Source organism: Cyprinodon tularosa, unplaced genomic scaffold (assembly GCF_016077235.1).
Source record: "Cyprinodon tularosa strain WSP-4 unplaced genomic scaffold, ASM1607723v1 ctg369, whole genome shotgun sequence".
NCBI classification, from domain to species: Eukaryota; Metazoa; Chordata; class Actinopteri; order Cyprinodontiformes; family Cyprinodontidae; genus Cyprinodon; species Cyprinodon tularosa.
The window spans coordinates 425,184-449,882 of record NW_024039084.1 but is presented as its reverse complement, the minus strand read 5'-3'; the positions used below and the strand labels follow the sequence as shown (position 1 = coordinate 449,882).

Below are 24,699 nucleotides of genomic sequence, written 5' to 3'. Positions count from 1 at the left end.
CTGAAAAAATGAAACGTCAATCTTCATTGAAGGGATGTTCCACTGGTTCCTATGAGTCAAAATACCAGAACCTTTCACCAGGTCAAAATTAGCCTTTAGAGGTTAAATCTAAAGGCTGATTTATGCTCAGAAACCAGGTCATATGCGTAAGTGTCGCAGTGAACGCAAATATGCCCCGCCCCTTCCGCAGACACTCTGGTGCAGGTGTAGGAGAGTGTATTGGTCAAATCCACTCTACCATATGCGTATTTCCTGTTTGGTACCTTACCGGCTCATTCTTCCAGAATCTGTTACACATTTGTTTTGGTTGTGTCCATACTCTGAGACTTTCTGGCAACACTTTTGTAACCATGTGAATTTAAAATTTTTTTTTTTTTTTTCAACTTTGAAGCTCTAAATTATCTTGGCTAAATTTCATTTGCATAAATTTGCATTTCTAAAAAAAAAAAGAAAAAAAGAAAAGAAAAAAAAGCCAGACTTTAATGTTTGTTTAATTGAACTTAAATAATATTTTAGTACTATTAAACCCTCCTCTCACCGAAAGGCACAAAAAAACATTTTAATCTCTTCCCAACTAAAAATTCTGGACAATTTATCTATGTAGAAGATCCGAAGTAGAAGATGTGTGTTTGTACAATATATATATATATATATATATATATATATATGTTTTTATGTACATACGTATATATGACACTCCTAAACACATGTATTTGTCTGACTTTCCTCCTGACTGTACTTGTTAATTGTGATTATATTATATACACCCTGGCATATTTGTTTGTTTATCTGTATATTTTATATGTTATTGTTGAAATTAAGTGAAATTAAAAAAAAAAATTAACCCTTATTGGCTTGTTTTATTTGTATGACCACCACTGTGGAAAACGACTCGTGAGGATGGACCAACTAGAAGAGCGAGGTGTGTGAGAACGCTGGGACCCTTTTTCCACCTGGTCTTTTTGGCCCTTATGTCCCTCTGTTGTCGCACAAACTTGCCCCCACTTGCTCACCGCCTCAGCCGAATCTAGACCCACAGCTAGTTCCTGATTGTCCCTCTTGCATTGTGGCGGGGAATAACATAGCGCAGACCACGCATAAAAATTGGGCAAAAATCAAAAATATCTGCGACAAACTGCAGCGGGAGGATAACCAGCCCTTAAGGGAGTGAATGAGTGTGGGCATGTTTGTCTGCCCTCTAAATTGAAAGTAAAAGGTTTGTGCTCAAACTGGCAGTAAGGAGACAGAAATAACTATGTTTGGATAGAAACTGGAGGTAAAGCCAGATAGGTTCTGAATATTTCAGTCAGAACCATCACCAGATTTCAAGCCGAACCACAACAAAGAAATAAAAAAAACTCAAATTGAAGAAAAAAAAACTTAAATTTAAACCGTAATTCTACCGAAACTGGAAAAGAGACAAGAACCGACCCAAACAGTTCGTCAAAGCTCCCAAAATGTGAGACTGTTCCTTTAAGATCCACAGCAAACCAACAGCAGCAGGGAGAACTACAGGGCAGAACCTGGAGGAACCACACAGCCCGACTCATCCTACCTTAAATAACTCAAACTCCTTCTTTGGCATCATGAGCTTCAGCGATGAGAAATGACACACGGATGAAGGTAAGAGAAGGTCGAGGGGGGGATGAAGGGTAAGGTGCTGATGAAGATGAGGAGCGTACCTGGATGGTATGGCTGTAGACAGGATCTCCACGGCTGTTCACGTCCATGGCTCTGGTGATCTCCAGGATGTTGTTTGGCACGTAGCCGGATTCTCCGCAGCCGTTCCGAACCTTCCACCACTGCTTCCTGTCATCCAGAACCTGACAGACAAAACCCAGGGCTTCAGAGAGCTAAGCCTCATCAGAACAGGACCTGGAGACTTTTATCATTGACGCTTCACTCTGAACTACTAAGGTTCTGGTTCTGTGTTCTAATGAACTTCCTCATTCTGACCCAGCTGCAGACGGTGACTAAAGACGACTTTGAGTTGCGTTTGCAGTAGTGTTGTAACGAAACCAACACCAGCATTAAAATGGTGGTATCAGTATCGGCGAGTACCAACAAATAGGGCACTTATACCATTTTGAGAGCCAAAAGTTTATTCAACTATTGTCACCCATTCCAGGTAGGCAATATAAAGTTCTACTGGATTCACTTTGTTTTAGTCTTTTTCCTGCTTCACAAAGGCAGGCAGCAGCTTAACAAAGCCATGATGGCAATTATTTTACATCCAAGTAGTATGCAGTTCTTCATATATACATACACAACAATTTCATACAGATGGTATCGGCCAATACTGCACAGCCAGGTATCGGGCCAAAAAATGGCATTGGCGCATAACTAATTTGCAGTTTACCTCCACAAGCTCGTCTTTGAGGACCGACAGCTCTGTGTTGTTTCTCCCCACAAAGTCGTACTTCGCTTTGGCAAAAACTCTCTGTTCAAATCTGTTTTCAGGATCAAAACTCCTGTAAGAAGAAAGCAGGATGTGGATTTGAGTGAAATATGATATGAACACCATACAAAATCTTCAGCTCAGATCACAGCCAAGATGTAAAAAATACAATCTGAACCTTTTTTTTTTTTTTTTGCTCCATTGATTAAAACAAAAAATAATAAAAATTAAAAGTGACTTTGTGAGTCTAAATAAAAATTGGTCAAAATGAGTTCCCAGCCCTGGAGAAATGCTTCCCCCCGTTTGATAAGATCCAGAAAAGATCAATCAGGTTTCGGGTTCAGTTCTGAACAGATAAGATTCAGGAAATTTAAAGAAGAAAGATTAGAACAGGTTTGAAAAAAGGAAAATGAAGAACAGATTCAATCAGGAAGAGGAGGACCATCACCTTCATCAGTTTAGATAAATACATCAGGAAAAGCTCTTTATAGTTGATCAATAGTCTAGTTTTAAATTATTAAAATGTGATTTATGATAAATAAACATAAATAAAAAAAGTGTCCGAAGGTTTTTATTTTCTACAATGGGATTTTTTTACCAACTAAGTAATGAAAAAGTAAGAAATGGTGTCAAATAAACTCATCCTGAAATTATGAATAAATAATAATGACTTTTTTGTTTACTTCTGTTTATATTAAACTTAGAGCAGTTTAACTAAAAGTAGTTTTCACCTATTTTTTTTTTCAAAAACATAAAGCAATAATGATGAGACACATTTACTTGTTTTTATCAACACTATTTTTCCTTTTCTGAACTTTAACAGCTGATTTTCCCTTGATATGTTAATTAACAGAAGGGTTAATGGAGCAGGGGGGGGTCTCAGTTCTCCAGGGCGTCATGTGACCTGCTGTTACCGGTCGACACGGCGGCTGACGGCGTGTTTGAAAGCAGCCATGGCCGTGTCCTGGTCCAGGACCTGGATGCGTTTGTGGGAGGAGTTATTGAGGGCGTACCCATCAGCTGGAGGAAACCGCTGCAGCGCCCCCTGCTGCTGACAAACAGAACACACATGTTAGCGGCGCTTGTCATCAGAACCTCCCATGGGTTCTGAGCGCATCTCACAGACCTCCTGAGACAGCCGCAGGTCGGCCGAGCGGTGGATGTCGGCGTTGACGAGGCTCTCCGCCAGCTGCATCAGTTCATGCTCCCGACTCGGCATCACGGCCGGAACCACGGGAGGCTCCCAGCCGTCTCGGAACCGCAGGGCGCAGGGCGGGAAGTAGTGATCCTTAGGCCACTCCAGCCTGGAAAACACACAGAACAGAACCTTTAAAGCCAAGAAAATTAGAAGAACTACTAAGGAAGAAGACCAGGATTAAGAAGCAAAAACATGTAAAACATGAGAACACCTATCAGAGAAGAACAAAAAGGTATTTAAGCAAAAACAAACATACATTAGAGAGAACATAAAGCAAATATTTCAATGAGAACTTCAAGAACCCATGGAAATAACCTACCAAGAACAGATAAACGAAGAACCAGAACTTTATGGCCATAATGCCCATAAGGAACGTAAACACAACAGGATGTTCTTTAGTGGAACCTCCCTGTTCTCACCTGCATTTTGTCCAGCCGTCTCCCAGAGTCACCCACAGGTGGCGTTCCTCCGCTGTTCCCGAGGAGTGGAGGAACTCAATGGCGTCTCTGGTGAGGAGAGGAACCACCACGCTTCGAGCCAGATCGGTTCCGCCAGACGCCTGGACCACCTGAGGACAAGAAGGAGCAGGAGTTCATTGTTCTCATTAGAACTCTGAACCTGTTGAAACAAAACATTTCAGCACAGACAAGTTCATTCATGATGTCACTTCCTTGACTCACCATCCTCAGCGGCGTGAAGAGGAAGTGAACTAGGTCCACTGAGCTTGGGTTCTGAATGTGGTCCTTCAGCTTCGCCTGCAGGTCAGAATGAACTATGAGATATTCTGCAGGTTCTGTTCTGTCCAGATTTAAAAACCGTACCTCATTTTATTGATGTTTTTTTCTGATTGTTACAAATTCTTCTTTTGTTTTCAGTTTTTTTCCAGAGTTCTGCTGACCCAATAATCAGTCTGAGAACTGGTTACAATAATTCCTCTAAAGCCGGGCGTACACTGTGCAATTTTTTGCCCTTTTCAAGGAGACTTTCCAGTCGTGCCAGAATTTTCAGATTGGCCCAAGTTTCAGCCTGATCGTGCGTGTCGTGTACAAGGGGTAACGAGGGGCAATCAACCCCTCACGACCACCTCCCTATCAGGAATCGTGGGCAAATTGCTCAGTGCGAAACAAGAATTCCTCTTCTTCTTCCTCTCAGATGAAAACACAGAGCAAGAGTAAAATTGGCAGACCGTAGTAGCTACGTTTGCTCAGCCATGTCTTTGTCCAAATACGTCGTCGCCTTTTCTTTTTAGGGCTTTCAGCACAAAATTGCTAAGGCAGCGCATTTCTCTGTAGTGAGCTTCATATAAGTCCCAGTAGTGCCATCTCTCTCTGAGGCTGAGTCCGATGTAGTTTTTAGATGTGCAGTGTGAGAAGGTAGATCGGATCAGAGCCTTGGGTCGCACATGCATCGTGAGCTGTGAACTCACAGTGTGCAACGACTGTGTGCAACGACTGAAAAAAATCGTACAGTGTATGCCCGGCTTTAAGAACAGAGTGGATCAGAACCAAGCCAATGAACAAATAACCAGTTAAAACAGGAACCGGTTACCAGCTGGTTGAAGGCATGTTTGAACTTCTGCAGACAGTCCACGAACTCTTCCTCACTGGGAGCTCTGGCTCTCAGAGACAGGACACCCTCTGGTGGACAAAAACAAGCAGACGTGTCAGGTTCTGATTCGTCACATTTGGGTCCGTGGAGAAGGTTAGAACTTTATAATGTCTGAATCGGAGTTCTGTTTAAGACTAAAGATTTTTGGGTTCATATATGAAGGGTTCTAACTAAGTAGATGGAGGAGAAACGTTGCCACTGCTGAAATTGAATTACTGAGGGGGAAAACTTATTTTTCACATTAGAAAAGGTTTATTTTCAAATCTTTCATTTTACAGTTTTAACCCTAAAATCATTCAATGTTAGTTTTATTATTATTCACATTTTTGCTTTTTTTTTACTTTTTTCTACACATAAATCAAAAATATTTTAATATGTAAAAAAAAAACTTCAAACATTATTATTAAAGAAATAAATCAATTTAAATATAATGTCTTAACACATTTTCTCATAATTTTTTTAAATTTACTAAAAAAAAGAAAAATAAATTACACCTAAAACAAAAGAGGGTTAGAAAAAACATTAAGGAAATTAATTCAAATTTAAATCAGTATTTGCAGGGGGAGTGGTGGCCTAGTGCAGAGGTCGCGGATTAGTGGGCCGCGGTCCAGATACGGACCTAACCTGATTTAAAATTACAAATGATCCAATGAGCTGCTGTCAGTCTGGGTTGCTGCTGCTGCTACTTTCAGACACAGCAGCCAAACCGGGCAAAAAAGAGAGCAGAGAAAGTGTGGACTGCTGGAAGAACTGTGGTGAGCTGGTGAAAAAAAAGAGAAATGGTGCTCAAAGATGACCCTGAACATTTAGAGGATGTTTGGCTCAACCTGCTGCTGTGAAGCAGGATTCTTCACCATGAACAGAATCAAAAATAAATCTGGATCCAGATCAGAGCATGTGAACGGAGCGTGGAGCAGAAGAAAAATGGTGGAGCGCAGAGCAGTTTTCAATTCAAAGGCCAGAGCGAGGATTTCACTCCACTCTAGTTCGCTCTGATGCGCTCACGGCGTCAATTAAAAATGTTGGATTATAAAATTTGAAAAATAACATTTATTAGATTTAAGTGTGATTTTTTCCTACATTTAATAATTAAATAGGAAACAGGGGGCAACATGAATGGAGCAGCCAGTTAAATAAGACAATGCACATGTATCGGTCACATCATTAAATCAAGCAGTGGGTCCCAGGTCCCTGGCATAATTACATGAAGGAAAAATATCAAAATGAGCACCCTGATATTTCCTCTAGAATGGCTTTGACTCCATTCAAACCAGGTTTAAAGCCTTGCAGGGCAGCATAAAGCCCAGCCTAAAGCTCTCATTGTTTTTTTTTTCCCTTTGATTTTTTATGGCTCAAACGGTCAGTTTAGGTGTTTTATAAAATATTAGAATCTTGAAAATGTTTATATACCAAACTGAAAGATTGTAGTTTTCTACTTGAACACTTTCAATATTAAAATGAAAAAATTTTCTATTTTTTTAAATATATATTAATATATTTTTTAATTTAAAAAGTCAATGTATAACATGGATACATAAACACCTCATTTTATTTCAGTGTTAAAGGTACACTATGCAACCGGTGTTGATTTTCCAGCGAGGCTCCCCCCAGAGGGCGAAAGTAAAAGTGCACTGTCGTAAATATGCTCAGCTGTTCTCCTGGTTTCTCCGTCAAGCCAGGCGCGGTTGTTTTGAGCTTAGCAGCGAATGACTAACGCTGCGTTCACATTGGACGTAGCTGGCGCGACAGAAGCAGCGAGTTTACATGCAAAGTCAATGGTTGACGCGCGTCAAGGCGCAGCAAAAGGTCCCGCGGCGCGTTTTGAGCAGCAGGCGCAGCACGTCTGAGCAGCTGAAGCAGCGCGTTGGGCGTCGGGCTAAGCATCTGACGCAGGGAGAGAGACACGGCGCTGATGATCAGAGGCTATGATCTCTCCTCTTAAACAGTTTATTGACGCCTAAATTAACTTAAAATGCAGAAATCTGCCGGCAGAATATGCAGTTTGGATTATTTAGATGAAAAACACCTACCAGCTGCCGTGGTGAACCGCGAGGAGGCAACCTGGCCAGAGGCTGCTGATGAAGGGATCCCTTCTGTCAGCGCACCGCTGGTATGTGGGGGTCTGAGCGGCTCCGACAGAAATAACATTGGGAGGCAGGATTGTAATCTGGATGAACTGACGGCACTGATTACATTTTCAGGTGTATTTTCTCATTTAAACACATATTAAAACTACTTTATTCCCACTGATCACAGCAAATATATCTGCAAGGCAGAGAAAGGATAGTGAAGCTCCGCCCAACGCGCGTCAGACACACTTTTGCACCGCGCAGCCAGAGCAGCAAAGCTGCTTCAGCCGCGCGTCAGAACTAACTGGTACAAGCAGCAAAAATGAAGCAGCAGAGGCGATTTTGCTGCTTTTGCTGCGTGAACGTAGCATAACTGCACAAAGATCGCCACTGTGCTAGCAACGAGAATGCTTTTAACTGGGGGCGTGTAGCAGTTCTCGCCGTAAAGCAAGACTGACTCTCACGAGACTTCTGAGCCTGTGGGTGCGGGTCGGTGCTCCTGCAATTGCAAGTGCAGTATTTCCCCCACAGACCACCAGGGCGGCCGAGAATACCTTTGTTCAACCTGAAATGACTCATTTAATCATCCATAACGTTATGGAACACATTAATTAACTGAAAAATGTTGCATAGTGTGCCTTTAAATTCTGTTTAGAGTAACAGATATAATTAAAAAGTGTAATCCACTTCTTAAATCTATCTTTGCGCTCCTCTAATTTATCCAGAAGTTCTGCAATCGCGCTTTTCCTCTCCCTCCCAGCTTGGTGGTCGGTAACATATTTAGCTTGCCTTCCCTGGAAATGCCTTTCCAAGTTTTTATTTTTATTTTTTGACAACCTCTTATTACAAAGCAAAAATGCAGGCAATTCTTCCGCATTGATAGTGAAAGCAAATGATTTGATCCATTCTTTGAATTGTCTTTTCTCATCAGCTATCTTGCTTTTTTCCCTTTGGGATCCATGGTCCGAGACACTCCGAACACTTTGCCTGGCACCACGCCATGCTGGTTGGAAGTTATGACTACTTATCTCTATGGCTATGATACAAATTATTGTTTAAATATATTATACAAATGTTTACAGCACTGGAAAACATAATTTTTGTTTGACCTCCTGCACACCATATCAAGACAAACAAAAAAATAATCAATTTTCATAAGTTTTTGAAAAAGAGGGAAAGCAAAGGAGAAGCTAAAGAGCCGCATGCGGCTCCGGAGCCGCAGGTTGCTGACCCCTGGGTTAGGGCATTGCGCTTAGGACTAGTGTTGCACCAATACTGATACCAGTATCGGACGGGGCCCCGATCCAGCACTAAAATGGTGGTATCGGTATCAGCGAGTACCAACAAATAGGGCAGCGATACCATTCTGAGAGCCAAAGGTTTATTCAACTATTGTCACCCACTATAGGTAGGCGATATATAATTCTATTGGATTCACTTTGTTAGTCTTTTCCCTGCTTTCACCATGATGGCAATTACTTTACATTCAAGTAGTATGCAGTTCTTCATACATATACACAGACACATCAGTTTCAAACAGATGGTATCGTATCGGCCTATACTGCACGGCCATAGGGCTGGGCGATATGGAAAAAAAACTATATCACGATATGGATTATTTTATATCACGATAACGATATATATCACGATATACCACAACTGATGTTGCATTTTATGTTTTCATAGTCCGTCAGATGGACAGGGTTGAAAAAAATCTTTCATCGCCTATTTTTTACCCATCATCTTGTTTCCTAATATGAGAATCCCAACCCCAACCAAGAACACCAGTTATGCAATTTGCGGCCATGACAGTGAACAGTATAGAATCTTGGCTATTGCGCTGCAGTAATTAATCATTTAATATTTGTTTGTTATTGACATTTTATAAAATTCCAAGGCCAGGTTTTTCTCTTGTCTTTCACTTACCTTGTTTTCCACTAGGAGGGTCCAGTCCTTGATGAAATGGATGGTGAGACTCATATAAGGCTGTGTTGCTCTACTCATCCACATGTCCGTAGTCAACGCATAATGCGTCGCACCACTGCGTACCTCTCTCTCCACTTCAGCCCGACAACTAGCATATAAGCCAGGCAGCTCCACTTTACTGAAATGTTTTCGACTAGGCATCACATATCTGGGATCGAGTGTACGGACGAGGTCCCGAAAGCTGTCTTTCTCGACTATGTAAACGGGGGCCATGCCTTTACAGATATAGCGTGAAATAGCACCTGTGATCTGCTTGTGTCGCTGAGACGTCTTCTCATATTGTGATCCTTGGGCGAATGCTTCCTTAAGCTTCGGCTGTGAGAATTTCTTTCCAGTGCTTCCTGTATTTTCATCCCTTGTTTGTTTTGATCGGAGTGGTTGTAGTTTCCCGTGTTCTTGTTCATGATTTTTCTTCAGGTGGTAAAAGAGGCCGGAAGTATTTACATCAGCCGCTGGAACGGCTTTGCTGCACAGTTTACATATCGGTTGCGTTTGTTCTTTATCAGATGGCTGAAATCCGAAATATAACCAAACAACCGAGCTGCCTCCCCTTTTGGGCAAAAGTGGTGTTTGTTGTGTCTGTGACCTGGCAACCGTTTCGGACTCTGTAACCGCTGCTGTGGTAACATCTTCTTGGGTGTCCCATCATTCATTTTTTTTCAAGCCAGAAAGAAATTTCGCGGGCTCTCTCCGTCAGTAATGTCGCAAACGTATGGTGCAAAGCCGCGTGACGTAAAGCGGTGTAGTGTCGCAAAACCACGTTCTCTACACATTATCTTTTTATTCTCTTTTTTTTTCGTTATATACACTTAGAGTTTGCATAGCAAAAACGCAAAATGTTATATTAACAAATTATATTAAAATGTATATTAGCAGTAATAATAATAATAAAAAAGTTTATCACGATAGAAAAAATAGAGGAGAAAGGTCACGATAGACATGTTTCTCTCCTCCTCACGATATATATCGCCATTTCGCCCAGCTCTACACGGCCAGGTATCGGCGACAACAATATCGCATCGGGGCAACACTACTTGGGAGCCAGAGGTCCTGAGTTCAATCCCCACTCCCACACCCTGCCAATCTGGCTCTCTGAGCAAAACCCTTAACCCCACATTGCTCCCAAGGTGCCTCACAATGGCAGCCTACTGCTCCTGAAGTGGATGGGTTAAATGCAGAGAGTTTATTTTGTTTCTTTGTACTTGTAAAATCTAATGGCAATATTTGAATATAAAAAATATTTGAATATTTCTGTCTGTCTGGGATAAAGTCCAGCCTAGAAGCTCCTGCTCACCTCCTGGAGCTTTCTTCTTGTTCTTCGTTGCCTTCTTCCTCTTGGAGAGCTCGTTAAAGGCCTCTGCCGCCTTTTGCAGTTTGGTGACGAAGAACTCGATGTCATCCAGGATGTGGTTTAGGATTTGCTGCAGAGAGAACAACAAGCCGTATTATGAATTGGTTTGCTGAAGCATTAATGATTAAACTAGAACCAACAGAGCAGAGTCCATCCCCCCACCAACCCCCCACCCCACCATTCTTTCAACTATAAGCTGATTTTCCTTCAAACTCTGATTATGTTTAAATCAAACTTGGCCCAACAATCAGTCCTTTGCAGTATTTTGTGTTGAAGCCAAACCGCCTGCAGCGGCTCTCAGACCAGAAGGATGTGAGCCTCACCACGTCTCGGTCCACCCGCAGCGCCGTCATCTCCCCCGCTCCGTCGTACTGCGACAGATGCTGCTGCTCATCTGCAACACAACGTCACAGCCGTCATCACATGCAAAACACCTCTGGAACGAAACCGACTGCGCGGGAAAAAAATTTTTGGATTTAAAGGGGAAACCAGGAGGCAGAGGAACTTCTCCCCTCAGTGAGGAAGAGAAACAAAAATACTCAGATCTTCATCCTTATAGTAATCTAACCTCACTCAGAGAGTTGAACCCAGCTCACAACAAAACCACTAAACTAAATAACTGCTCATTATAAGAACCAGATCTAATTAAATTAAAGCTAATTTAAACACATTTTCTTTCCTTTTAACCAATTATGATTCACAGCCATGATCGCTATAACACTCATAATCATCATTTAAAATTCATAAAGTTTATGCACTCCTTTTGTTGTAAAAACCCAACTTTAAGCAGGTCTGCATTTCTTCCCTTTTGAGGATTTGCCACTCACAACATGGCGGACATTTATCATTTCTACTGGTTGTCCAAGTCTGCACTGCGTAAGGCTGCAGCTATCGATTATTTGATTTATCTATTGAATGTTTTTCTTGATTAATTCAAAAAACAGATGATCTCAATGTATTAGCATCTATAAATTATTTATAATATTGTTTGTATTTTAAATGATTAGTTAATAGCATGTTTTAGAGTCTGTGTAGCATTACTAATGGTAAACATTCTATTTTTAAATTGGACAGCAATTACTTTAAAAACTGAAACTTGAAACTGCAGGGGTCAAGAAGTAATAAATGACTAAAGGCATACAAAATATTTGTATTGTTTTGAAAAATGTACCCATTTATTTTCTACATGGGACAAGTTTTGTCCACAGAATGACAGATGCTGGTTAAATAAGTGTGAAAATAAATGCAAAACAAATGATTCAAATATTAAATTGTTATCAAATTTTTTTGAATTTTTATTCTTTTAATGTTCTATAATTTATAAATCTGAAATCAAAAAGAGCAAAAAGATGAAAGCACTTGTCCTTACTATTGATACCCTGCAGAGTTACTATTGTATCCGGATACAGTGACTGAGTATTGATATTTGTGACAATCCTCGTATCCAAAAGATTTAAGGAAAAACATAATGAGTCAACAACCCCATGACATCACTCACAGTGCTGCTGTTCATTGGCCCACGCCGACCAAGCCGCTGTTCGCCCCTTATTCTCCTCTTGATTTGATGAAGGTGGCGCCTCAGGGGCGGGAGTCGGGGGGGGAGGTGGGATCAGGCCGTCACTCTTCAGAATCACTCTGCAGATAAAAGTTCAGCCAATTAGCTGCCACCATTAAAATCCTTATAAGTAAGTGTTGGTGGAAACGTTCTCACTTCAGAGTCTCTGGTCGTTTTTTCACTTTGCCCCCTTTGGCATCTATCATGGCACTTTCTATATCCATGTGAATCAGATTTGCCTGTTGAAACAGAACATTTTTTTTAAAATATCGGTTTAAAAACGACGAAAAATGGGGAAGCTGATCAGATTTGGAGCACCACAGGGTCATCTCCTCGGCCCTTTTTCATTTTCTTTTTATTTTGAGTTCATCTTTTCAAGTCATTGTTTGAAATAACTTTAATGCAAAATTCTTTAGGTTCTGACTGAAAGTTCAGTAATGAGGGACTGAAGACTTCATTTTAAAGTCCGCAAGCTCTCCTGAATTAAAATGCGTTGATAATAAAAACCCATCGATTTCAGTCAGGACAAAATGGATCAGTAGATTATCAGGAGCATTTACTCTTCAGCAGGTTTCTGTTTTATTTTAAGGCAGCCTACCTTGATGTCATCACACTGGAACAGGTGGAGGTCTGGTTTGCTCTGACTGGAGTCTTTACACACCACAGCCAGGATGGAGTCATAGCTGCAGGCGTTCATCACAGCCTGGCAGTGCTGGATTGAGCTGATGGGGAAGTTCTCCAACTCATTCTAAAAAAAACAAGCATAGCATGTTTTTCATTTAGTATAACAAATTAGAGTTTCTTACACCAAGAGAAAATATTTTTTTGCCACAACTCTGCTGAAGAAACTAAACTGAAACCTGGACTGGGTTCCAACCAATGGGCAATTGTCCTTTCTCGTTAGCTTAAAGGTATAGACAACAATCTTTTATTTCAAGGTGGATTATTTAAACAAGTGGTCTTCCTAATTTTTTTTTTTTTTTTTTTTTTTTTTTTTTTAACAGTGTCCTGTCTGGCAAGGTGGCAATAAGAATAATTGTCTTGATGCCAAAAGGAGCCCAACAGATTTTACTTTCACAAGTGTAGCGGTATCGCAATTGCCATACTGCTCCACTTGTTTCATGTATATAAATTGCTTTATTATAATTATGCAGGGAGTTTTACAGTTCATATGGACACTGCAATGTAAGTAGAGCAGAAAAACAGAAGAAGAAGAAGGAAAAAGAAAAAGAAAAAAAAAGGACAAAAGATGAAAGAAAGAGGAGATCGGAAGGAGACAATGACAAAACATTTTCAGTCTGCTTCATCACCTGCAATGAGATGGAAAAAAAAGAACAGCACAACCAAAAGACATGGTGCGAGATATACAATAAAGCAAACACCTTGAAACTATCGCTAAAGTAATATTATTAAGTCTCACATGTACCCTGTGCCACCTGAAGATATGAATGTGGGGTTTCTGTTTGGAAGTGAATCTCTAAGTACCTGAAGCCTAGCACCTGTAGTTGTTTGTGAGGGTGAACTTGTGCATGTAAAGTTTTAACCATAGAAAAAATGCTCAATAGTGGTTGTGGAGAGCCGGAGAGGCACACCCCCCAGAGCACTGAGTCCAGCGCCGGGAGACCCAAAGCCCCAGGCGCCCAAAGGGACCCCAGAAGCGAAGGCACCAAAGCGGGGCCAGCCCTGGAAATCAGACCCCCACCAAGGGAGGAGGAGAGACAGCCACGAGGAAGCCCCCCAGCCACCGCCATGCCGGCGCCCCGGGGAGCCGCGGGGACGAGTCCGCGGGCCCCGCCGGCAGCCGGCCACCCCGAAGTAGGGCCAGGCACCGAACACCAGCCCCCCCACGGCGCCGACCGAAACGCCCCAGCCCCACAGAGCACCGAAACACGCCCCGCCCCCCGGCACCAAGCCCCGGCGACCGGCCGCAACACCCACCGCGACCGCACCACCCAGGAAAAACACTCAGGCGGCCCCGGCCCCGGCCGGGGCCCACGCGCATCTGCCGCGAACCGGCCGCGAGCGCCGCGGGACCCCCCTAAAACGCCCCCCCCGGCCAAAAGCGCAGCCCCACCCCACCAAGACCGATGCCAACAGCGCGCAACGAAACACACCGCGCACAGAATCAGCCCGAGAGCAGAAAAGCTGCCCGGCGCAAAACCGCAAGAAGAGCAGACCGCAGCCGGCGCAACCACCCCCCCCAGCAGCCCGAGGGGCAGCACAAAGCCAGAGCGGAGCGCACGCCGCCCCCCCACCGGAAGAAGCCAAAGCAGCTCAGCCACGTCCGCCGCCCCCACCCGCCGCCCGCACCAGGCCCTGACACGCGGCCAGAGCAGCTCCGCCGCCCCGGCCCCCAAAACGCGCCGGCCATAGCCACTCCAAGCCCCCACCCGCCCCGCAGCCCCACCCGCCGCGATCGGCGGGAACAGAGCAGCCCCGCCATGCCTCCAAGAGGGAAAACCCACCCGAATACCCAGCCAGCGCAGCCAGCCCGCCCAGACCGGCCCCCCAACACCACCGGAGCCGCCCGGACCCCCACACACCAGCGGCGCGCCGCCAGCAGGACCCCCACCCAGCAAACCCCCCCCAAAAAAAAAAAAAAAAAAGAAGGAGCCCCCACTATGCGACAGCAGACACCAGACACCGACCCGCCCGCAACCGCTCCCCCCCACCGAGGAAGAGAAAAAAAAAAAAAACATAAATAAATAGGTAAATAAATTAATTAATTAATAAATTAATAATTACAATTAAAATAAATAGGCAAGAGGAGAAGTGCGAGCGGAAAAACCGGAGCCCAAAACAGGACCCAAGACCCGCACCCCACCATGCCGTGCAGCTCCCCCCCCCGAACAGATATCACAGAACCGGCATAGGAAAGAAACACCGCCCAGGAACCAGCATCGTAGCGACGGCACCGGCACCGACCCCGAAAATCCCCGAACAACAGCCAGCCCCACCCCGAAGCGGATCCAGTCCCAGGCCCCAGGGATCCGAGGCCCCAAGGGCACCCGATCCCCAGACAGGAGCCCCAGCAAAGCCCCGGCCGGCCGGGGCCAGCGGAGAGGCCGCCAGGAATGAGCCAGCAGTCCCCCGGGTATCCACCCCCAGCTCCACCAGTGCACCGGTGAGCCCCGACGCCAGCCAGCGGAGGGAGAGCAGGACGGGGGGAATGGGCTCCGCACTTAGCGGAGACTTGAGATGTATTTGGGAGAGGGTGCGGTTGAGACCCCAACCTGGGAGAAAAAAAAAAATTAATAATAACTAATTTTCAATCACTCTGGTGAGGTGTTTACGTAAGGCCGCCCTACATGTTCATCCCCAGTCAGCCATCTTTTCCTGCGCATGCGCCCTTTTAGGCGAATAGCTATGGTTTCAGACAGTCATTGAAGCTCACCTTTCTCACTGCGGTTCTTTGAAAATGACCCAACACTTGTAAGAGAAAAAGTTTCTACAAAGTGTATGAGAAGAAAAGAAAGACCTTTATCAAAAGGAGAGGGCAGGTCTTTCAAAAAATTTAAGAAAATCCTCCACAGTACCTTTAAGGATATCTTAAATGCACTGCTAAACTTCATATGGACTGGTTAATTTTGTTGGGTACATTTATTTTTCTTAGCAGCCATATCCAACTCTGTAATTTGAAGATCTAAGGAATTGCAGACTGTAAAAAATAAATCATTACCCACTGGTAGCTCTGGGTTTCACAATCAGGAAGAAAGTGAGACTCTAGTAGAAAGCCAGTGGGCTACATGTTGCAATGTAATCTTTAAATGAACCAGATGACCCCCTCTAAAGGCTTCCAGTGTGCCTTCTATGCAGATGACATTCAGATGTTATAGATCTACAGCCCACAGATTCATTTAGTAGTTTGGTCCGTAGTTCTGGTGATCTAAAACTATCCTGATGTTTCTTATGCTCCTACTGTAGTTTTGGTTCTGATGCTGCCTCCAGAGATGCCTCCCAGCATCTGTTGTAGCCGTCTAAACTTCAGGACCACAGAGTTCCTGTTTACTCCTGCTGGAGGTCTGTCCTTCCCCGAAACGTCTCACTGGACTAGAGCTGCTGACACTCCTGAAGACTTTAAAGGAGCAGAGCATCTAAATCTCCCTTCCTACCTGTGAATCCAGGTCGATGAGGCTGACCGCCTTGTCCTCCACCTGCAGCAGCATCTCCTGAGTCCACACCTTCCCTTTGGCGTCCAGCAGGCGCAGACGGCGGATGCCATCGTCCACGGTGATCATCCCATCTTTCCGGTCCAACACGAACGTGGTCAGGTGCTGAGAGAGACAAACGTCTGAACTCTGGGGCCTGTTTCTATGGCAAAATTCAGACGGAAGCATGTGGAACTTACCTCCACATGGTACTGGGATGTATCCGTCAGACTGTTGATGCTGGTTCTGGTGTAGTTTTTCCTTTGCTCTAAAAGAACAGAAACAAAGTCTTAATCATTGTAAGTTCTTCCAGCAGGATGATCAAATGGAGCCAATGGCCTTTTGGTGACATCTTTCTGTAGTACATGGATTTTTAGTTTTTTCATCAAACCCTTCAGATTTCATGTTTTTGTAAGAATTTTTCCACATTGTTAAGATGGGATCCATTTGTGTCTTCTACTGGTGCATTCAGACCACATGTGATGTCCGCAGTGATTTCCACCAGCCCCAAAGGTAGTGTACCGCTCTGCATTTCAGATGCAGTGTCAACACCCTGGACCCGCTGCGTGGAGCTGAAACCCCACTGATGTGAGAAAAATTTCAGTTGACTTAATAGTTATGGTTTGATTAGCGCATTTAAAAAGGTCATTTGTAAAAATGAAAAAATATATATTTTTTTTAAGAAAAGATCCTGTGTGCTACTGTTGTTTCATTAAAGAAAATTTTTCGGTCATCCAGTGATCAGCTGTCCCCCCATTAAGTTCCGAATTTAATCAAAAATGATTTGGCATACTTTTTCATTGCTCCTTCATTTCTGCAGGTAAAACTATCATTTGTCCAGATTTGGTTTTTAAGATATCACCAGCCTCGCAGACCCTTCACTTTGGACCTGTCGTTACCCCTGGCAACCCCTGGCAACCCATGTAATTTCCTGCCAAGGTGACACTTAACATCTCGGATTGCTGCTAAATGTTTCTCTATAAACAACTTTTGAATCGCCTTTGGGGAGACCGTCAGTTTTGGAAGAGCCCCAAAAGCTCTGAAAAAAAGATCTACTTTGGTTCGTCCAGACGCAGCTCTGATTCTGTGGGATTTGGCCGGATTCCCTTGTAAATCTACCCCCGCAGAAAGCAATGATGCTGGGCAGTGTGCATTGACAGGCTGGGATCTGTGCTGGAGGTAAGGGAGGATGATTAACAGTCCTTCCACGGCTAAATCAAAACCGTTTTTTTTTTAAGCCACCTAACGACCTCTGCAGAGCATTCTTTATTTCTTCCTTTTCCAACATCGTTTTTCTTTGCATTCCATTTTAAGTGGAAAAAAAATGCGGCCTACATCTAGTCCCTGCTTGGCTGCCATTTCGTGATTCACAGAAAAGTTCAGCTCATTTCATCTTCAACAATCATCACTCCTCTCTCTCCATGCGGTGCTGCTGTTTAACAACACCTCACCTCTATCTGGTAGCAAGAGGTGAGAGCGGAGCAGTGAACACTCACACTGCTGCTCACACTTCACCACTGGCCGCTTCCCCCCCTTCTACAGTATTTTAATCCACTAATGACACCATTTTTGAAGAACCAGCCATGGGTTCTCAGAAAAGTTGTGATCTGAGGATCCTCAGGAACTGGAGGAACAAGGATGAGCCCAGTATGCTTAGATAAGTAACTGGATTGCTGAAGGAGGGATCACTGTTAGCTTTTTTTAACTTAAGTATTTTCTTTAGAGTCTTTGCATATAAACTTCATCATGTGTCACCGCTCCATGAGACCAGTACCAGGTTGGAACATCTTGGTTGTGAAGTTTCTCTTCTTCTCCTCTAGGCCTAAAGTTGTTTTAATGATTCAGAAAATTAAATGGTTTTTAATTCCTTAATTATTTCTATCTAAAGCAAGATGGCAGCAGCTTTTGTTTGGAGATCAACATAATTTCCAAACAGATTTCAGTTTGTTTGTTTTTTCCTCAATAATCTAAATCAAGGTTACATTAGTTCCTCTTCCTAAAGCTTTCCTTCAGCTTTACGAACATCTTGTCCCACATTTCTAACTTTGTCCAGTGAAAAACAAACAGTCATATGACCTGCCAGGTGAAGATAAGACACCACGCGCCCCGACTCGTGTCCTGAACCACAGATCATTCAGTATTGATCTATAAATCAGAGATGGGTGAACAGACTGATGTCAGCAGCTGCTCAATCTGCTCTGTTCGGGTTATCAGGTCCAGCTGAGAGTTTATCAGGCTGCTTACAGCTGCAGAGGCTGCAGATAAACACCAATTCACACACAGCTCGTTAGATGTGTTCATGGACACTCTGTAAGCCTCAGTTTTTGTCTATTTTATTTCAGAATCAATGCAGAACCTGCAGCCTCTGTAGACCTTTTCCAAACAACTGCAGGTAGAAGCATCACAGGAACCGGCTCCTGCTGAGGCTGCAGGAACAAATCACAGCAATCCACTCACACCAGATTAGAAAACTAAAGTCTACAAGTTCCCAGATGAAAAATGGAACAAAAACCACTGCAGACACACAGAAACAGATTTTTTTTTTTTTTTTTAGGAGAGAAAACTGCAGATACAGAATAAAAAATGTTCAACACTTGTTTCCTTGTGTGCTGCAGTGACCTGGCTGGTCTTTCCTGTTGCCACCTCATGGGACTAGGCAGTAAAAAAAATTTTAACAGATTTCCTCTTCAGAGTTTAAGGCCCCGTCCACACGAAGTCAAAACGAACACGAAACGCTAATATTTTTCAGAACGTTTGTCGTAAAGACGGATACGTAAAATAAACGTGAGCGTCCACACGAATGCATGAAAACGCTGCAAAATGTATGCCAGGCCTGTAAGTGGCGCTGTGGTGCCAAAGCAAAAATAGGCGACGAAATGTTGGGCATGCGCACTAATATTTATACATGGTTGCCCTTGCGGGTCCATTTTCGTGGTTCAGTCAAATTCAGGTGCTGAACTATGTCGTCAATATTGCTCTGTTCTTCCTGGAGATATTCCAGAAGAAGAAGATTCTGTTGTAAGCCCGACAGCAGGGTGAGTAGCATTAGCAGCAACCATTCAACACAGTACGGCGCCATTGTTGTTGTGATACTGTGTCGCGCATGCGTGTTTAGAGGCGACGCTAAGACGCATGTGTGTAAAAAAAAAAATGCGGTTAGAGCTTAAAGATGGAAACGCAAAAACAAAATCTTCCCACTCTGAAGGCTGAATAAAAAAAAGATCGTTTACAGACCCCGAAACGCCGGCTTCGTATGGATGAGAGGCTGGTTTGGTGAAAAATTTGTGCGTTTAGGCCAGGGTTCGGCTTCGTGTGGACGGGGCCTTAATCATTTGTTTGGTTTTGATCAACCAGGAAGACACCCTGACTGACTGAAGGGGGCGCTGTTACATCACTGCAGCCTGAGCCAGATGGCTGGGACATTAGACCTGCGGATGCTCCAGTTCACCAATAAAAGGCCTAAATTTTAGTTCAAGGATAATTGAATGACCCCAATTATAAATCCCAGTATTAAACTAAAGTACAGATCATATGTGCTCCATTTGGTATCGATAAACACCACCCCATAAACAGGATCACTGCTGCTTTGATCCGCTAGTATTCCTGAATGTTTGCAGAGTTCAGATGCAGATCATTGGTCCTGGATGGGCTGGAACAGATTCCAGAACTCAACTACTCCCCTACAGCATGGCGCATGTACCTGTCCGTTCTGAGCACGCACCAACCCGATCAGCCCTCTATAAGCTCTTGGATCATACTGAGCCCATCAATCCATTTCTGGATCTATACAAAGGCTATGAAGAACCAGATAGACCGTCACTGCAGCACTAGGAGCAAATGTCATGAGTATTCTGATCCATTTAAACATATTTTCCAGTTTTTCCACTACAGATGTTTAAAGACAGAATCAGAACCAAAACAACTGTCAGTCATACGGCTCACTCTGACTTTTCTTTTTCTGTTTGGAAGATGAGCGAAGAAAATAGGATTCTTCTGATCCTGTTCGAGAGGAGAAATTAGAGCGGGTACCATGGATTAGGATTCACAGAACCGGGGTACCAGAACCAGAACATAGACTCACCATACAGAGCTTTGGCACCACTCTTGGCTTTGTTTCTGGAAGGACCTGGAGACGGAGCTTTGTGTCCACTGCAACAGAGACAAGAACAGTGAGAGAGGACAGACTGAACTGGAGGGAGGGATTCATCCTTCCATCCATCATACATCCATCATCCATCCATCATTTATCCATCCATATTAACAAGAAGCATCTCATATTCTGGGCCCTTCAATCAGCTCAGATAAATTGAGCCTCAGATCTTGATGTTCTGATCACTTCCTGGTTAGTGAAGCTGCAGCCCTCGATGCTGAACATGCAGATTTTCACACTTTATTCTGAGCACGTATGAGATAAATGACGGGGATGACAGATGGCATCCACGCACACACACAAACTGGTCATGTGACCTGAACATCTGATCAACGGATCATTACGAAGCTTTCAGCAGATTTACTCGTGTAAATCTCCCAGTGTGGAAAGTCTCACTTTAAGCCTCTGACTGAAGCCTGGAAAAAATAGGATATTTTCTTCCAGAGATTTGAATTAACAGCAGCTTCAGAATGATTTAAAACACCTCAGTTATTCATTTATTCACTAGTATCACTGGAATACGGCAAATTACAAAACTTTATACACAATAAAAGAAGCTGAAATATATTTCTCTATTTGTGACACATTTGCTACAGTTTTCTAGTTTCCCAACCTGCTAAAGGAGGATCTAAGCATCAGGAGGTTCAAACCTACAGTACTAATCTCTAACACGTTTTAACCTCATTTTAAACCACAATACCAGTATCACGGTCTGAACTTAGCTGCAGAGGCTTTAAAAAAAATCAACAAATTAGTACTGATGCAACATTTCAGATTAAACGTATCCTTAGAAATTTTCCTCATAAATCTGGGATAAAATTAACAAAATCAGGCTGAACTTAGCTTTTTTTTTTTTTTTTTTTTTTTTTTTTTTTTTTTTTACAATCAGTCCTGTCAGATTTCTCAGATGCTCGTCTGGTTTAAACTTTTTTGATCTGACTGAGTCCGAAATTCTCACATGAACAGAATAAGGAGTTTACAGACGGATCTCTTTCTGAATCCAGGAGAATATACGGTAATTTTTAGCAGGAATCTATTTTTCATTCATCTTTCACAGGTGAAATGACATCATCATCATGTGACTCACTTGATGTTGGAGCTGAAGACGTTCAGAGCTGGAGGATCGTATCCGTTCATGCTGCTGCCCGGTGACGCTCAGCTGCAACACAGATCAATGGAAAGATCGTCATCAGAGAAACAAACGCCACCACAACCAGAGGAAGCAGTGTTGTTCCTTCTGTAGCGAAAACCTACACCTTTAATCTACATTTTGTTCCAAAGTTTCTTAAAAACATATCTGATGGACCCTTTATTCCTAAGCTGGTGCCTTCCTAGATCCATAAAATGTAAACAGCTGATGTCATGGTGTGGACTGAGAAGGGGTCTAGAACATAGATGGCAGCGTTAAGAAACATTTAGGATGAACTCTGAATTTGCAAATGATCAGTTTCGCTCCTGCTGCATTTCAGGCCTCAAACCTCATCTGCTGCGTTCAATGTTTACTGTACAGGTGCTGGTCATAAAATTAGAATATCATGAAAAAGTAGATTGATTTCAGTAATTCCATTTAAAAAGTGAAACTTGTATATTATATTCATACATTACATACAAACTCATATATTTCAGATGTTTATTTTGTTTAATTTTGATGATTACAAATGACAACAAATGAAAATCTCAAATTCATCATATCAGAAAATTAGAATATTGTGAAAAGGTTCAAAATTGATGGCCCCTGGTGCCACACTCTAATCAGCTAATTAACTCAAACCACCTGCAAAAGCCTTTAAATGGTCTTTCAGTCTAGTTCTATAGGCTACACAATCATGGGGAAGACTGCTGACTTGACAGTTGTCCAAAAGACGACCATCGACACCTTGCACAAGGAGGGCAAGACACAAAAGGTCATCGCTAAAGAGGCTGGCTGTTCACAGAGCTCAGTGTCCAAGCACATTAATAGAGAGGCGAAGGGAAGGAAAAGATGTGGTCGAAAAAAGTGTACAAGCAAGAGAGATAACCGCACCCTGGAGAGGATTGTGAAACAAAACCCATTCAAAAATGTGGGGGAGATTCACAAAGAGTGGACTGCAGCTGGAGTGAGTGCTTCAAGAACCACCACACACAGACGTATGAAAGACATGGGTTTCTGCTGTCGCATTCCTTGTGTCAAGCCACTCTTGAACCACAGACAGCGTCAGAAGCGTCTTGCCTGGGCTAAAGAGAAACAGGACTGGACTGCTGGTGAGTGGTCCAAAGTCATGTTCTCTGATTAAAGTAAATTTTGCATTTCCTTTGGAAATCAAGGTCCCAGAGTCTGGAGGAAAAGAAGAGAGGCACTTCATCCACGTTGCTTGAAGTCCAGTGTAAAGTTTCCACAGTCAGTGATGGTTTGGGGTGCCATGTCATCTGCTGGTGTTGGTCCATTGTGTTTTCTGAGGTCCAGGGTCAACGCAGCCACATACCAGGAAGTTTTAGAGCACTTCATGCTTCCTGCAGCTGACCAACTTTTTGGAGATGCAGATTTCATTTTCCAACAGGACTTGGCACCTGCACACAGTGCCAAAGCTACCAGTACCTGGTTGAAGGACCATGGTATCCCTGTTCTTAATTGGCCAGCAAACTCTCCTGACCTTAACCCCATAGAAAATCTATGGGGTATTGTGAAGAAGAAGATGCAATACACCAGACCCAACAATTCAGAAGAGCTAAAAGCCACTATTAGAGCAACCTGGGCTATCATAACACCTGAGCAGTGCCACAGACTGATCGACTCCATGCCACGCCGCATTGCTGCTGTAATACAGGCCAAAGGAGGCCCAACTAAATACTGAGTGCTGTACATGCTCATACTTTTCATGTTCATACTTTTCAGTTGGCCAACATTTCTATAAATCCTTTGTTTTTATTGGTCTTCAGTAATATTCTAATTTTCTGATATGATGAATTTGAGATTTTCATTTGTTGTCATTTGTAATCATCAAAATTAAACAAAATAAACATCTGAAATATATGAGTTTGTATGTAATGTATGAATATAATATACAAGTTTCACTTTTTAAATGGAATTACTGAAATCAATCTACTTTTTCATGATATTCTAATTTTATGACCAGCACCTGTATATCGTCTCATACCTTGTCCATATGACTGTTCCAAACCATCAGAACCTCTTTCGGGTCTGGCTCAGAGTGTCATTAAAACTTTCCTGCACAGAAGCAAACCTTCCACCCGGGCTGAAATTAAAACTCTGCACACAAAAGCCTCCCAGAGCGGATTTATGACCCAGTTTGTACCATACAGCCACGTGTGATTACTTTTCCCAGGACTCTGTGTTTTATTCCCAGTGTGTATCCATGGCAACCTGACTGTATCTACTGTGAGAGGAGGAGCAGGAACCTGCAAGGCAGCACTTAGGGAGAAAAGAAGCCCAATGTTAGAAAACACACAAAGGCCCAGAAATAACAGAACCAAGCAGAATCTGAACCCAAGCAGACTCCATGGAGGATCCAATAAGGAGGACAGTCTTCAGCCTCTTCCTCTCATTTCCACATCTTTTTCCTTCTTGCAGCTGAGACACCAAGAGCTTCCAGATCAGATCCATCAGGAAGACTCAATTATTTTAGTAATAGATTCATTAATCAATTATTTTTTCTATTACTCTAAAAAGAGACACTGTTAGTGAATTAACATTACGAATAAAAATAAATTTTTGTAAAAAACATACTTTATTGCACTTTTTAAATAAACTGTGAAAGTCGAAAACAGGTGGAAAGGCAGCTCTTTTTCTATCTCTGCTTCTGTCTCCGTGAACCCCTGTCGGCCTCTGCAGATGGCCGCTCACACTGACCCTGGTTCTGCTGGAGGTTTTTCCTCTCCACTGTCGCTATATGCATGCTATATGCATGAGGGATTGCCTTTGAGTCAATGAGTCCATACAATCAACAGATCTGACTATGATCTGGTTGAATTGGCACTTTAGAAATAAACTGAATAGACTTCAATAAAGTTAGAACATTTACAGACTAATTCAGCTAAAATAATGTCAATCAGTCCCTAAATGGTGAAATATTATGATTGAGGAATAATTCCAAATAATTTTTTTAATCACTTAATCTTGTATTAAAGACACCCATGGTGAAAGTAGATATTAATGGAGTGATAGTGTTATAAATATCTGATATTTACTGACCACAACAAACCTTAGCTTAATTAATATAGGGTTAGCTTAGCTAACGT

The 24,699-nt window shown here is 42.9% G+C and overlaps 1 protein-coding gene across 11 annotated transcripts in view; it reads right to left on the bottom strand.

Moving 5' to 3' along the window:
* eps8a (epidermal growth factor receptor pathway substrate 8a) overlaps positions 1–24,699 on the bottom strand; it is a 45,836-nt gene that overhangs the window by 10,818 nt on the left and 10,319 nt on the right. For 6 of the 11 annotated variants that reach the window (XM_038296175.1, XM_038296164.1, XM_038296167.1 and 3 more), the window contains exons 2-18: positions 21,551–21,622; positions 20,395–20,462; positions 16,514–16,581; positions 16,278–16,439; positions 12,764–12,913; positions 12,322–12,404; positions 12,109–12,245; positions 10,934–11,004; positions 10,554–10,680; positions 5,145–5,233; positions 4,277–4,351; positions 4,016–4,164; positions 3,525–3,702; positions 3,313–3,446; positions 2,360–2,471; positions 1,683–1,823; positions 1,556–1,591 (exon numbers count right to left, since the gene is read on the bottom strand). In XM_038296175.1, the coding sequence (XP_038152103.1) occupies positions 1,556–1,591; positions 1,683–1,823; positions 2,360–2,471; positions 3,313–3,446; positions 3,525–3,702; positions 4,016–4,164; positions 4,277–4,351; positions 5,145–5,233; positions 10,554–10,680; positions 10,934–11,004; positions 12,109–12,245; positions 12,322–12,404; positions 12,764–12,913; positions 16,278–16,439; positions 16,514–16,581; positions 20,395–20,462; positions 21,551–21,600 (1,830 nt within the window). In that variant the 5' untranslated portion in view covers positions 21,601–21,622. The remainder of the gene's footprint in view (positions 1–1,555; positions 1,592–1,682; positions 1,824–2,359; positions 2,472–3,312; positions 3,447–3,524; positions 3,703–4,015; positions 4,165–4,276; positions 4,352–5,144; positions 5,234–10,553; positions 10,681–10,933; positions 11,005–12,108; positions 12,246–12,321; positions 12,405–12,763; positions 12,914–16,277; positions 16,440–16,513; positions 16,582–20,394; positions 20,463–21,550; positions 21,623–24,699) is intronic. The other 5 variants (XM_038296169.1, XM_038296170.1, XM_038296173.1 and 2 more) reach the window with 2 other exon arrangements.